At 37.8% G+C, this 14,324-nt stretch overlaps 3 protein-coding genes across 3 annotated transcripts; 1 reads left to right on the top strand and 2 right to left on the bottom strand.

The window, feature by feature from the left end:
* Positions 1 to 1,203: 1,203 nt before the first annotated feature.
* On the bottom strand, positions 1,204 to 4,736 carry LOC127661771 (uncharacterized). The gene is made up of 6 exons (XM_052152652.1): positions 4,575 to 4,736; positions 3,894 to 4,001; positions 3,335 to 3,474; positions 3,037 to 3,133; positions 2,475 to 2,599; positions 1,204 to 2,349 (listed from the first exon to the last, which is right to left on the bottom strand). The coding sequence occupies exons 1-6, from the start codon at positions 4,657 to 4,659 to the stop codon at positions 2,173 to 2,175; spliced, it is 732 nt and encodes a 243-aa protein (XP_052008612.1). The 5' UTR covers positions 4,660 to 4,736; the 3' UTR covers positions 1,204 to 2,172.
* A 1,188-nt stretch (positions 4,737 to 5,924) lies between these two features.
* LOC127661218 (spermatogenesis-associated protein 2-like protein) lies at positions 5,925 to 9,104 on the top strand. The gene is made up of 3 exons (XM_052151828.1): positions 5,925 to 5,986; positions 7,116 to 7,455; positions 7,589 to 9,104. The coding sequence occupies exons 2-3, from the start codon at positions 7,117 to 7,119 to the stop codon at positions 9,089 to 9,091; spliced, it is 1,842 nt and encodes a 613-aa protein (XP_052007788.1). The 5' UTR covers positions 5,925 to 5,986; position 7,116; the 3' UTR covers positions 9,092 to 9,104.
* Positions 9,105 to 9,143: 39 nt separating this feature from the next.
* LOC127661219 (peptide deformylase, mitochondrial-like) lies at positions 9,144 to 14,029 on the bottom strand. The gene is made up of 3 exons (XM_052151829.1): positions 13,900 to 14,029; positions 13,169 to 13,799; positions 9,144 to 12,285 (listed from the first exon to the last, which is right to left on the bottom strand). Exons 2-3 carry the CDS (start codon positions 13,752 to 13,754, stop codon positions 12,128 to 12,130), a joined length of 744 nt encoding a protein of 247 aa, XP_052007789.1. The 5' UTR covers positions 13,755 to 13,799; positions 13,900 to 14,029; the 3' UTR covers positions 9,144 to 12,127.
* Positions 14,030 to 14,324: the final 295 nt, after the last annotated feature.

Raw genomic sequence — 14,324 nt, 5'->3', positions numbered from 1 at the left:
AGTGACAGATAAAGACTTGAAGGAATCATTGGAATTGGTTAACATTTCTGTTCATGAGTCTACTATATGGAAAACATTAAACAGGCATGGTGTCCATGGCAGGACACAATGAAGGAAGCTGCTGCTTTCTGACAGTAACATTGCTGTGTGCCTGAAGTTTGCCAAAGATCACCTTGACACTCTACTGGGAAAATTATTTGTGGACTGATGAAACTAAGGTTGCATTGTTTGGGAAGAACATTCAGCACAGCGAATGGTGTAAAATGTGCACTGCAAACCAACATGAAAACATCATCCCAACTGTGAAATACGTTGGAGGGAGCATCATGATTTGGGTCTGCTTCTGGGCAGCTCTGTATGGAAGAATTATCAAAAATTCCTTTTGAATGTTGTGCAGAAACACTTGGTTGAGTTATTGCTGGCAAAGTTGATTCGACCAGTTATTAAATCTGAGGGTTCACTTACATGCTCCACAGCACTGTGAATATTTTATGGGATGTGTTCAAAAAAGACATGAACGATTATAATTGTTTTTGTTTTGTTAGCTCAGGCACATTGAGTTTGTTTATACTTGTGACTTTAATGAAGATTTGATCATATTTTATGAAAAACAGAAAAACAGCTAATTCCAAAAGGGTTCACATACATTTTCTTGTCACTGAATGTATTTCAATATTAGGGCATAGTAGTTAAAGACACCTAACATAAAATGGGACCCAAATATGATTAAATTGTTATCCATGGTTTCTAACCTTGCCAGATATTTCATGCTGTATTTGTAGGTTTCTGGTACCTTAGTACAACTTACTCAAATCTCAAGATCACACATGATTTCGTGGTTATTAGTTTTGTCTTTGTTGGTCTGGCACTGAAATTTGCATCCTTGCATGTCTGCATCTCTTATGTTTAGACCCTTTAACTAAGAGATTTAAAATGTTGATGAGAAACAATGGTGTTTTGGCACTCATACTGTACCTTCACACGGAAAGGGACATCTTCGGTTGCCAATATGGAAACTTTGTTTTTCATTGTTTTCAAAATTTTAATTCCCAAACCATTTTAAAGAGAGGGCTTCAAGCCAGATTTTAATTAAATCCAGGGGACTAGAGTTAATGTCACACCCTCGGCTTTGTGACTCATGTAACTATGGTTACTACGTTAAGCACAGGTTGTCAGCCTCCACAAAACAAAACAAACTAGGAGTTTAGGAGATTGCTTTTTTTATTATAATTATTTGAATTTTCTCTGACACAAAATTCAAATGCATCATATTTTGAATTCAGTCTTCTCTCAGGCACTCTGCCAGAATCCAATTATTTTATTGGCAAATTTACATTCATGTCACTCCAATTATTCCCAGCCGTTTGGCCCATAAAATTTACATTTATGCATTTGGCAGACGCTTTTATCCAAAGCGACTTACAGTGCAATTATTACAGGGACAATCCCCCCGGAGCAACCTGGAGTTAAGTGCCTTGCTCAAGGACACAATGGTGGTGGCCGTGGGGTTTGAACCTGTGACCTTCTGATTACCAGCCTTGTGCTTTAGCCACTACACCACCACCACTCCATAATCAATGTGTAAGGGAGTGTAAGGGGTTAAAAAATAGCTGGCCCCCCAAAAAGGAGAATGGAGGGCATTGTTATCATTGTTTACTATTATTATCAAATTTGGATAAACACTTTAGTGACATGAATGTAAATTTGCCAATAAAAGAATTGGATTCTGGCAGAAATATAATTGGGGGTTGAGAATGCTTTGTCAGCTTGTCGGCAGCCAGATAGGTTTTTTTGGTGAAACAGGGCAGGGTGTAATGCTAAGGTGTTGCAAGTGTGCCAAAAACCTGCCAAATATTTTCACTTTCTCTCTTTAACAAAGGAAAAGTACATATTTTCACATCCGGTTCTCACACATTTTTCTCCATTCTCCAGTCATGATCTCTTGGCTGGGGCCGCATTTAGATTAGAAGCTCCAAACTTCTGTACCACTCCATTGGAGATTAGGTTGATTTGTTTTAAGCACAATTAATATTTCAACGCTTGGAATTCTCAATACAGAAATGTTTTGTTGACATGCATTAAAACAATACATGCATACTGATGACTGGAAAAAGTGAATACAGAGTAAAATTCGATGATGTACTTTTGGGTTTGGGGCTTGTTTTATTGTGCTTACAAATTGCCCTCCAAGATAACAGTTTTTAGGTCAGCAGGAGAGCTCACGGGGAAGACGGTGTGAGACGTGTTCCGGCGCTCCACCAGAACAGCCACAGCCTCGCCTAAATCCAAATGATTCAGATACCCAGGAGCCATTCGGTCTGGGGCTGCCACACCTGTATTTATTTTCACCTGTAGATTTAGATGAATGGTTTTGATTAAATATGTTTTACAATATTTAATTAAGCAGATCGACAGTAATTCAACATGCCATTGCTGAAAGATTTTGTATCCGTCCTTATTTTTAGCAGACACACCTGGTTGAGTTTACATGGCACCTCTGGGTACTCTTCAAGCAGAACCTGACAGAAAGCCAGAGCACTAGCTGACCCTACGGTCAGGAACCCTGTCCCAGGCATTAGTATTTTCTCTCCTGCACCTCCTGTACAAACGTAAATACATCTGTATAAGCTGGGTCTGAGATTAACTTTTTGCTACACCAACCAGTCAACTGCAATTGAGAAAATTAACTGGCCATAAATATTTCCATCCATTAAACAATATCATGCCATCCAAATCTGGTTACTATATCGCATTTTTAACCAGCATAATGTTGATTACAATTCCAAAATAAAGTTACTAACGGGCCAATGATTCTGTTCTATTTACTCTGCAAGCGGCAAACACGTGCAAGTAAAATTTGGTTTTGCAGAGTGTTTATTTTGGACCTTGTGCAAGTGTTTTACCTTTAAATAGTAAAAATGAACCCTGTGAAAATGCCAGATTCTATGAAAGATTTCTATGAAGAAACACTCACAGATACCATTAATCATATAATTCACATCTCAATCAGTAGGATTGTGTGCACCAATGACTCACCTGTGATGAATGTGTAGGTGCAGTTAGGATCCTCTCTCACCAGGGGAAAGAATGCTTTCCAAGACACAAAGGTGCTAAACAGCAGAGTCTCAATAACCTTTTGATTGGAAAATAAATACTAACTCAATTTTGAGGAATAACACTGATGCATTGTGGAATTAGTCTAAAAGATGAAGGCATTAGACAACAAAAGGTGGTTGGTGATATTTAGTACTTTGTATGACTCAAAATAATCTTAAAGAATGATAAATGCCCTATGCTGCACTGTATCTTTATTTGATGCCCAAGATAAGCTCACCCAGTTCAGTTCTTTGAGGGGTTGGGTGTGTGGTGGACCTTCCTGCCACCAGCTGAACCCCAGAGAGGACACCACATCTGTGATCTTCCCCACAGACTTAAGCAAAGCCTGTTTCACCTCTTCTACTCCTTCCTCTGAGCCTGATAATTAGGAGAGTCATTTATTAGAAACATCCGACATCAATGAGACCTCAAACAGAAATTGAGGGGGGCTTGAGGCAGAATTGCCACCAGCAATGAAAAAATTACCCTCGAAATTCAAAATGCGGGGGCAATAAATGTCCATTATTTATTTGAAACATCTGATATAGTTCTTAATATTCTATAATGATACTAGTTATACATATTATGGCAAATAAAAATTGTGGATGTTGATTTAATTCTTAGGTTAAGAGTTTTTATTCAGTTAGATTAATTAATCAGTTAAATTACCGCATTTGACACAAATGGATGAGACACAGTTAGTTCTAAATGTCCAAAAATAGTACCCCCATAAATGTAAATTATACCCCTGAAAATCAAATCCATGGGGCAAATATACAAATATAAAAGATACTTACCAATATTGCCCACTAAAGTGGTCAGGTTACTTTTTGTGTTGGGTGAAACAAACCCCTTGAGTTTCTCCAACTTGCTGCTGTCTCTGGAGATCACGGCAACCTTGAAACCTACATACAGTATATGTTTGCGTAGTTACCACACATGCAATACAGAGCTTTGAGCAAAGTGGTTAACCATTTTTAATTTTTAAAGCAAAAAAGTTCAAATCTCTACCTGATTCAAAGCTAAATTTGCAAACCAGGCAAAAAGATGATAGGCTATTTGAATTTTAGCACAACATACTGAATTTAGAACAGGTTTGATGGAATTAATAGTTGTTTTCATTAGTAATAACTGTACTTCATCCAGTTGTAAACAAAGTAATACATTCATAAAAATGAGAGCAGGGCAGTTATGAGCATATTGCGCACTGTTTAATTTTTTGTGACAATTGAAAATAACAAATGTTTAATTTATCAACAAATAAATCAGGATTCAACTCTTTTAAATTATATGTTTATGTGTAACATGCATTCACAGAAATATATTTAAACATGAACTATTAAATAACAGTGAGTGAATAATTGCACAGACTTAGGAAATATAATAATAACAACAATAATAAAATAATGATATTATTATTAATAATTTATGTTTTTTTTTCTTATATAAAGTAGATGTGATATGACAGTTGGTCTTACCTCTATCCAGGAGCGCTTTCACTATTCCGGAGCCCACAGTTCCTGTCCCGCCAAGTGCCAAAACCACCCTGTCCCCGTTTGACATTGTGCACACAACGGCAGCAGTGCAGACGTCTGAGATTGATTATGGTTTATGAGATTAATATATCTGGCTGCTGAAGATATTTAAATCGAAATGCAAAAGGAAAGCCACGCCCAAAGTCCCGCCCTCCTTAGAATGGTGCTCCCACTTAAAGGAACATTCCGGGTTCAACACAAGTTCACAGCATCTGTGGTATAATAATTATTGATTAACACAAAAAAATATTTTGACTCGACCGTAATTTTTTTGTTTTTTTTTTAAGCAAAAATCTGGGTTCCAGTGAGGCACTTACAATGGAGGTGAATGGGGCCAATCTGTAAACATTAAAATACTCACTGTTTCAAAAGTATAGCCACAAGACATAAACAATATGTGTGTTTAAATGATTTTAGTGTGATATCACTTACTAACCTTTTCTGTGTAAAGTTATAGCCAATTTTACAACTTTGTTGCGTCACTACGATGTAGTCAACAAACCCTAAAACTACTGTTAAAATGACTATTTAAACATACATTAACATTTATATAGCTCAAATAATACATGAGTTTTAACAGAACAATTAATGTAATTGCTTTTAGAATCAAAGCACTTTTATAAAATTATAGGCTTCACATTTCTGCATGTAAAATAAATACAAGTAAAAAATGGCCTCATTCACTTCCATTGTAAGTGCCTCACTGTGACATCGAATTTGGCTTTTTAAAGAAAATGAGGGACGAGTCGAATAATTTTTTTTATTTAGTTATTTATAAATGTTTGTGGTAATCAACATGCCACACATGCTGTCGATTGAGCTTAACTTGTATTGAACACATTCCTTTAATTATGCTTAGGCCTATTTGTATCCTTTATCACCGTTAACCTAAAAACAATTTCAGAGAAGCAGTTATCATATTTTAAGATAATTTTAAATGAGATGAGTGATATCGATTATATAAGTGTTTATTATAGGCCAGGCCTAATACCATGTCATATCAATGGATAAGAGTTTTATTCATTAACTTAAGTGTGATAATATAGTCAGAACTGATATTAAACAATTTCCAGGATCATTATTTTCAAAATGGAATAGGAAAACATTAAGCCATTCACAAGTACATTTTACTCAGCACCCAACCGCATGATATCAATACATTATTTTACTTAAAATATGTCTGATATGTGATGACTAGTGTGTTTATCTGTGCGTTCAAGTCATTGCGGAACGATCGTATTTATGATATCCGACATCACAAGTTTCGCGTGAGCTGAACACGGAAGTGATGTCAAAAAAGTTTCCCCAACGCTCTTCAAAGCGGCTTGTGCGGGACGCTGAAGAACATTGATCAGGTAACAATTCGATTTTATTTGCTACGTCCCGATCCAATGTGAAAGCCTGAAAGATTCTGGTAATGTATCCCGCGAACATCGCATCTCTGATTTGAATTTAACGATTTAATGGAAAACATGTCAACGTCGCTTTTGGTTTGTGTAGACAACAACAAACAAACTTTATCACACAGTGGTAACTGTGGTTTATGTTATTTGCAGTGTGACACTACGGTATACATTAAGTATATGAAACAATCTGAATGTCTTTACTACAGAATTATGGAAATTAAGATGTCTCGTCTAAGCTAACGTGACGGAGCTGTTTTAAATCTTCACTTTCAGTTCAGTCTGAGTGACATAATAGCCTTTTCTAATAGTCTGCATTTGTACAGATATTAATTAATTAATCAATCGTTGTTTGGTTTACATAGAATCTGAATATTTCACTTTAAATAAAGTAATTTGTATAAAGTTGTATTGCATTATTTGTTTAACGCCAAAGAGTTTTGGTACTGCCCATTAGACTATTTTGGCTAAATGCATGTCACTGTCTTTTCTAGCATATAAATGAATGCTTTTTTTTTTTTTTTTTTTGTGGAAAAATATTGTTTGGTTTCATAGAAAATCATAACGATGAATACATGTTTACATTAAAAGCCTTTTAATATATTTTGTGGGCTAAATTTCTTGCTATGTTCCTCATTTGGATAAAAACGTCTGCTAAATTACTAAATGTAAATGTCATATTCACAAATGTACATTTCCTGCTAAGAAACATTGATTTTTAGCTTTTGAAAAGGAAATAGAACCGGACCTTTCTGAAACAGAACTGTTAAAACTACAATATTTTCAGATAGATTTGTATTATGCTCCCCCTAATGTATAAATATTGTATTACATTCGTGTTTTATTTATTTTTTTTGTGCGTGTGATGCACAAATTTAATTATGATTAAAAAATAACTCTCAAAATTCTGATCTGTATTGACAAGAAAGCTATTAAAACTACATTTTTGCTCTGCCTTTAAGATGTTTATGTAATAATAAGGCCTTATGTGTGTTTTATATGGCTTTGTTTGTTTGTTTTATTGTTCTGAGAATAATAATAAAAAAGTCCCTCATGTTCTTAAATTGTCTTTTATAAATAGGATGAGTTCTGTTGGACAGAAAATCAGAGTGGATGATCTCATCCAAAAGTACCACACCAACTTGGAGATCCAGCTTAAAAAGGGTGATCGAAGTCTAGTATGCATAGATGAGCAACTTTGCAAGGAAGTAGAGATGCTTCTTACCAAAGACAATGCCCAGAAGACATTTAACATATGTGGGGTAGATCCTTTGACAGTGATGGAAAACTCACTCCGAGCATTGCCTTTTAAAACTGGCCATTTGGGGCTTGAGAAACTTTCCAAGGCCTTTGGAGTGTTGGAGCTTGCTGCGTTAAACCTCTACCTGTATCCGTGGAGAAGGGAGTACCGAGTTGTGAAGGTATGTGACAATACCGGTGTTACACATATACATAGATGAGTGTCTTCAGGTTTTGCAGCTATATCTGTGCTCTGGCCAACATTCAGTTCATTTTCACTGCCTTAAAATGGTATTGTCTCTTTCCTCCCACCAGATGTTTTCAGGAATGTTCACCCATTCCATCAAACCTGCCTTAACCCTACAGCAGGCTAAAGAGCTGTTTGGGTTGCTTGGATATCAGCCTTCAGGTCCTTCTGAAGAAGAAGAGCTTATACTCCACTCCAAACTAGTTCCTGCTGATTCCTTACTCAACCTGGCATGTGGCTTCTTCACTGCTCGTATGGAGTGCCAGCTACTACATTCCACCTTGGGTGCTCTGGACAGAGGTGCAGAGTGGGTTCTTCAACTAATCAAGGAGAGAAAGAGTGGCCACAACCTTCAGGTAGCATTGGAAAACATCAAAAGGAAGTTAGAGGCTTCCCATTCTTCAGGTATGAATTTAGATCTGGATCTTTACACCGATAATGATTTGGTGAGCAATGTGCAGGCAGATGCTCCTCAAATGACACCCACTTCTTGTTTGCTAACTCACTCTTCGTATATGCAACCAAAGGAGACCCCCCTACTAAGCAACCCTCTATACGGTGACTCGTTTCAGTCAGACAGTGTGAGTAATGAAGATGCTAGCCAAGGAAGAGCACTCTGTGTCTCAACGCTTCAGTACCAGATCAACAACCCCACAAATCATGTCTCACCTCTGCAGATTCCAGGACTACTGGAAAGCTCTGGTAAAGTTCAAAATGAAGGTTATACCCGGAGACAAGGCACAGATGTTGGACCAGTGATGTGCAGCTGTATTACACCATCTTGTTTGTTTATATATCAGTGTGACCTGTGCAAAGATATTCACAGTTCACTTTGTGAACATTATAATGAGTGCAAAAAGAAAGGGCATACTTTAGCACTGTGTCAAGACAAAGTTGGACAACAACAGAAAATGAATATGCAACAAGACCAGCATAAACCAGGCAAAGAAAAAGATTCTCTGAAAAAACATTATTGTATGAGCAATTCATTGTCTGAGACCTTTTTGGTGTGCTACACCTGCCAGTTAATCCACGACCAGAGCTGTACAAGAGTTAAATCATGCACAATGCAATCTCACAACATGTTGCCCACAGGAAAATTACAGCTTCCTCAAGGAGAAAGAGCCAATGCTCCAAAGAGGCACGTGTGTCTAACTGCAGATTCTCCAGTATACGTAATCTGCAACACCTGTAACGACTCCCATGATTGCATATGTGGACATGTGAAAAATTGCATTAAACTCGACCATGATGTGCAGTACCTCCAAGAATCGGGTGATTCAGAAACACCCGATAAGCCAATCTCATATCACCAGTGCTACACTGCTAATCAGCATTGGCCTGAAATTGTATGCCTCTCTTGTAATGTCTTTTGTTTCTCCGGCTGTCCTGATGGAAGGCAGTGCTCTCAAAAACACAAAATACGACAACTCAAAACTAAATGCGTCAATTGCTCAGATTCTGAGCTCTTCATCCTATGCAGGTATTGCTGTGATGTGTATTGCAAAAAGTGTTGGTTTAAAAGTCCCATTTTGTGTAAATGCGGAATGTCTTTTAACTCCCCTGTTTAATAACACCTGTACTTCAATGTTAATCAGCGATTCTCACTACTACAAGTTTACTTACTTTATGCAATGATAGGAGTTATGAATGATTCCTCACAGAAAATGTAACAAGGCAATTCACTATTTCTGAAGTGGTTCAAGGATACAATGTCTACCATACCAAAACAATGTCCTTAAAGGAATTGTTCATGCAAAAATGAATATTCTCTCATCATTTACTCACTTTCATACCATCCCAGATGTGTATGACTTCTGCTGTACACAAACAAAAGATTTTTAGAAGAATATCTCAGCTCTGTTGGTCCTTGTGTCCATTTACAGTAAAAACAGTTACAGTGACTTACACATTGTCTTGTTTTTCACCTACACTTATAATGTTGCTTTTGAAGATGTGGATTTAACCACTGGAGTTAAGATTACCTTTTATGCTGCTTTTTGGAGCTTCAAAGTTCTGGTCACCATTCACATGCATTGTATGGACCTACAGAGTTGAGATATTCTAAAACGCTTTGTGTTTAGCAGAAGAAAGGAGCAGCTAGGGATGGCATGAGTGTGCATCCCAGATACACATCTGGGATGGCATGAGGGTGAGTAAATGATGAGAGAACTTAATTTTTGGGTGAACTATTCCTTTTAATACCATTGATTCAGTCCAATATGTGATTTTGGTAGAACTAAACTCCTACAAGGCCATACTATTCTTCCAGAATGCCTTCACATGTCATATTGTTTGTTTTGCTTTCAAAACATTCTTGCTTTCTGTCACACTTTTATGTAATAATGAGCACAAACCTACCTGCCATATAAAATGTAACATATTCTTTTAATGGTTAGTGAAAGATTTTAAACATTGTTGATTAAGATTGTGTACTATGATGTAGTTTTAGAAACATCTCTAATATGTTGTTTGGATTGACATACTGCCATTTAATATATCTAAATAATAATACATTTGGTCCCACTTTATATGAGATGTTTTTACTATTTACTAAAAATACAAACAATAAAATGTATTTATTGTGTAACTACATGTTGTGTAGCAAACTTCTCTCAAAATCATTTGCTGCTACTGAGGTTGAGGTACTGGTAGGTTTAGGAGTAGGGGTAGGTTTAGGGGTAAGGCTAACTGTGTAACTACAGATGTAACTAGATGGGTACATTTCCTGAAGAAAATGTGAGTGGTGCTTGCCGTGGCGAAACTCGTCAAACAGCATGTTGTAACTTGAAAAGAGCAAAAATCACGGTCGTAAATAAATCAACCCAGAAGTCTGTACGATTCTCTGGTGCAGAAATGTGCGATTTGTTACTCGGTCGCTAGGGTAAGGCTGTGTGGTTGCTATGCAGTTACCAAGGTAATACAATACATGGCTCCTTTCCATCATGAGTGAAATAAGTCAACCCGGAAGTCTGTAGTGTTTTCAGGTGCAGAGATATGTGATTTGTTGCTCGGTTGCTAGGGTAACCCCATCTGGTTGCTAGGCAGTTACCATAGTGATACTAATGAATTCTCCTTGCCATCCTGTTTGAAATAAATCAACCCGGAAGTCTGTACGATTTTCTGGTGCAGAAATATGTGATTTGTTACTCGGTTGCTAGGGTACTCTGTTTAGTTGCTAGGGAGTGGCTTGGCAGCTGCCAATCATGAATCTCCAAAGGCTGCTTGTCAGTATGAATGATATAAACCAACTCCCATGCCTCTGTGACATTCAGAATGGAAGATATCCCTGTATGGATTTTGGTTGCTAAGGTGCACGACAATGGTTGCTAGGGAGGGGCTAGGAAGTGTTGAGGTGATTCATGATTGGCTGTTTGATGCTCAGAGTCAAACGAGACCACCCTTGTGTTTCTATGACACTTCTATCCGTAGAGATCCCTTTGATCTCTTTCATTAGAAGTCTATGGGACTTGTTGCTAAGGTGCTCTAAATTGTTGCTAGGGCGTGGCTTGATAGATTCAAAATGATCCTGAGAGACTGATTGGTCGTCTGAGTAAAATGAGCCCGCCCCCTTGTCTCTATGACACTGTGATCCAGAGCTATATTCAATACAAAATCCCTATGCCATGTCATTTCATGGGCCGTCCTACACCATTGTAAGTCAATGGGGGCAACTTTGGGCGGCTCCTGCCCCCCAGGGGTGCAACATTTACCCCATATTGAGGTATGCTCTTACAGAGCCTGCCAGCCTCTTCAAATGTGGCGAATCACACATTTCTGCGAAATCCTCGCTCGGAGCTGTGACGCGTCAAAGTTTGTCGCAATGTTAAGTCTATGGGATTTTTCGGCCGCTTTTTTGCCACTGGGGCAAATACTGTACCCCCGATCGCTTATAAAAGTCATAGCACACGTGTCCTCAATTGGCCGTTCGATTTGACACCTCATTCGTGGGTCTACGCCAAACGGTGCAGGACGAGTTTTGTACGGAGATATAAAAATAAAAATAAAAAAAATAATAAGTATGTGAGGTTACAATAGTGATGCTTTGCAAGCACCACTAATTAAACATGTGAACTTTAAATGTACAGTAAGTACAGTGCAACAACACATAGATACATATTAAGTGCATTGTATCAAATGCTTAAGCACATATTAGTTGAGAACACTTAATATAAAGTGGGTCCATAAATGTTGACAGTTTTGGTTGTGACAATTTAGTGGACCTGATATAAAAATAAATGATTGAAAGGGAGCCCTGCTTGTATATAGTTATAGTTTTTTCAAGAAACATAATGTTATAATACATGACAAGCACAGACTAAACCTCTTACATATGATGGTGAAAGTCAGTTTCCCATATGATAAAAAAAGCAATTGTTTATTGATAATATACTGTATATTTGGCTTTGGCATATGGTTATTTACCATATGGTCATTTTATTTTGATTTGTTGTAAATCATCAACAAGAGAAATCATTTCCAAGTGTGCAGTGATGAAACTATACATGATAAATTATAGGCAATAATTGCATTGATATGAATGTCCATTTTGTCCCCATGAGTAAGTTTTGTCAGATCCTGAGGTTAAGTTGCAAAGAACCAAAGGTTTATTCATTATACTCTTCCCAGTTGACATTAATGAATGTTTTACTGTCCATGCGATCAATATATAGCACTCCATTTAGGTGATCCATTTCATGCTGCAGTATTCTGGCTGGCCACCCACTCGCTTGCCAGGTGATGGGCTCAGCTTTCTCATTAAGACCTTTGAAAAGAAAACAAGCCTTTATGTTTTTATTTGATCAGTACATTTGATTTACTCATTATTTAAACCTTTCTATACTTAAACCGATGAGTTTACAGACTATTTAATTTTAGACATTGACGGCTGAGGAAGTTTGGAATGAACCACCACATCCTCACACGGTTATACACCAGCACTGTAGAGAGCATCCTGACTGGCTGCATCACCGCCTGGTACGGCAATAGCACCGCCCACAACTGCAAAGGGTGGTGTGAACTGCCAGACACATCATCGGAGGTGAGCTTCCCTCCCTCCAGGACATATATACCAGACAGTGTGTGAAAAAAGCTTGGAGGATCATCAGAGACTCCAGCCACCCAAGTCATGGGCTGCTCTCACTGCTTCCATCAGGCAGGCGGTATCGCAGCATCAGGACCCGCATCAGCCAATTTCATGACAGCTTCTTCCCCCAAGCAATCTGACTTTTGAACACTTGATCTCTCACGATCAATATACATCAGCACTGCACTTTGTTAATCTTATATCTCACACTGGACTGTCAAATATATTCTCCTCAATACAACTACTGTATATATATTTTTTATTTACTCTTTATTTTTATTGTGTTGTGTAAATATGTTGTTTATTGTAATTGGTATATGTCTCGTCACTGTCATGACTGCTATGTTGCTAAGAACTGCACACAAGAATTTCACCTACTGTTGCACTTGTGTACATGTTAGTGTGACAATAAAGTGATTTTGATTTGCAGATTTGAGTTTGCTCTCATACATCAGAAATTAAACCCTTCGGTTGCCTCAATGGCTTCAGCTTCATAGTTATGTGTCACTGTTATTAAAATGTTGTCCATATTGTATAGTCTGATAAACAGGATGAGATTTACCTGATACCTCTACAGACACATAGCGTGGAACAGATGCTGAGTACCCACAGATGCTCTCACATGCCTCTTGGAAGATGACAGTCCGTCCGTCCAGCACACGCAAATGTGGGTTTATGAAAATCATAAGGGGCACTGCCACCAGACCCCTAGCCTCAACAGAAGCTGATGAGCTGTCCTCCAGCATTTTCTTTGGATACTCCAGAGCTAATATTCGCAGAGGAACCCCAATCTGGGGTGCACTTAGACCAACACACTCAAGCTTTCTCATCACCTTGACCAGGGTCTTTATGACCTGCTGCACCTCTTGTCCCTGAATGGCTCCAGGTTCAACCGCTGCAGCCTGTGAACGTAACACAGGATCTCCCACCTTGCATACATGACTGTATGGAGGGGCTGGTGCTCCTTTGACTTTCCTTTTCATGTACTGTAAGTAGGAGCGCATCTTAATGCTGCTAGAATAAGCACGTGAGGATGCAGTGCATGTGAATTGTGACCAGGGCAAAAAGCTCCTGACTGGTGATGAGAGTATATTATTTGTCTGACTTTTAAAGACACAGAGTGTGAATGTCTTCAAGTGCCTGTTCATGGCTGGGTGCAGTGAAAGCTAGTTCAGTTCAACAACTCTGGTCAACTGGAGAAAGCAAAAATATTATAATTTTAAATATAATATATAACATTTCAATTACATGTAATAAAACTAGGCTATTGGTTGAGCAAGTGACAGAACTTACCCACACTGAAATGATTCCTTATATTAGTAGGAATTAATATGAACAAAAATTGGAATTTCAAATGTGCACATTTCTTTGAAGCGCAAACTAGTATCACCAATGTGAGTGTCTGAGGACAGACAGAAATCTTACCGGAAAACGTTAACGTGTGACCCGCAAAAATAAAGTCGTCTCTTCAAAATAAAGCAGAATAGTGAAAAGTTGTAAAACTGTATTTTTAACTGTATTGTACAACTAGTTATAATCGACAAGACCTAAAAACATAACGCTAATATATAATTACTTAATATATTCCAGATGAAATAGCAAAATACATAGAATCAACATGGCTTTTATTTTGGTATATATTTTCGAAAGCGTACAACTTCACGCCCAGCTTCTTGGCGTCACGTGATATCGATGGCGTGGAAATTATTGATGTTACA

This window comes from Xyrauchen texanus, chromosome 21 (assembly GCF_025860055.1).
Source record: "Xyrauchen texanus isolate HMW12.3.18 chromosome 21, RBS_HiC_50CHRs, whole genome shotgun sequence".
Classification (NCBI taxonomy): Eukaryota; Metazoa; Chordata; class Actinopteri; order Cypriniformes; family Catostomidae; genus Xyrauchen; species Xyrauchen texanus.
This window is presented reverse-complemented; position numbering and strand designations above follow the sequence as displayed.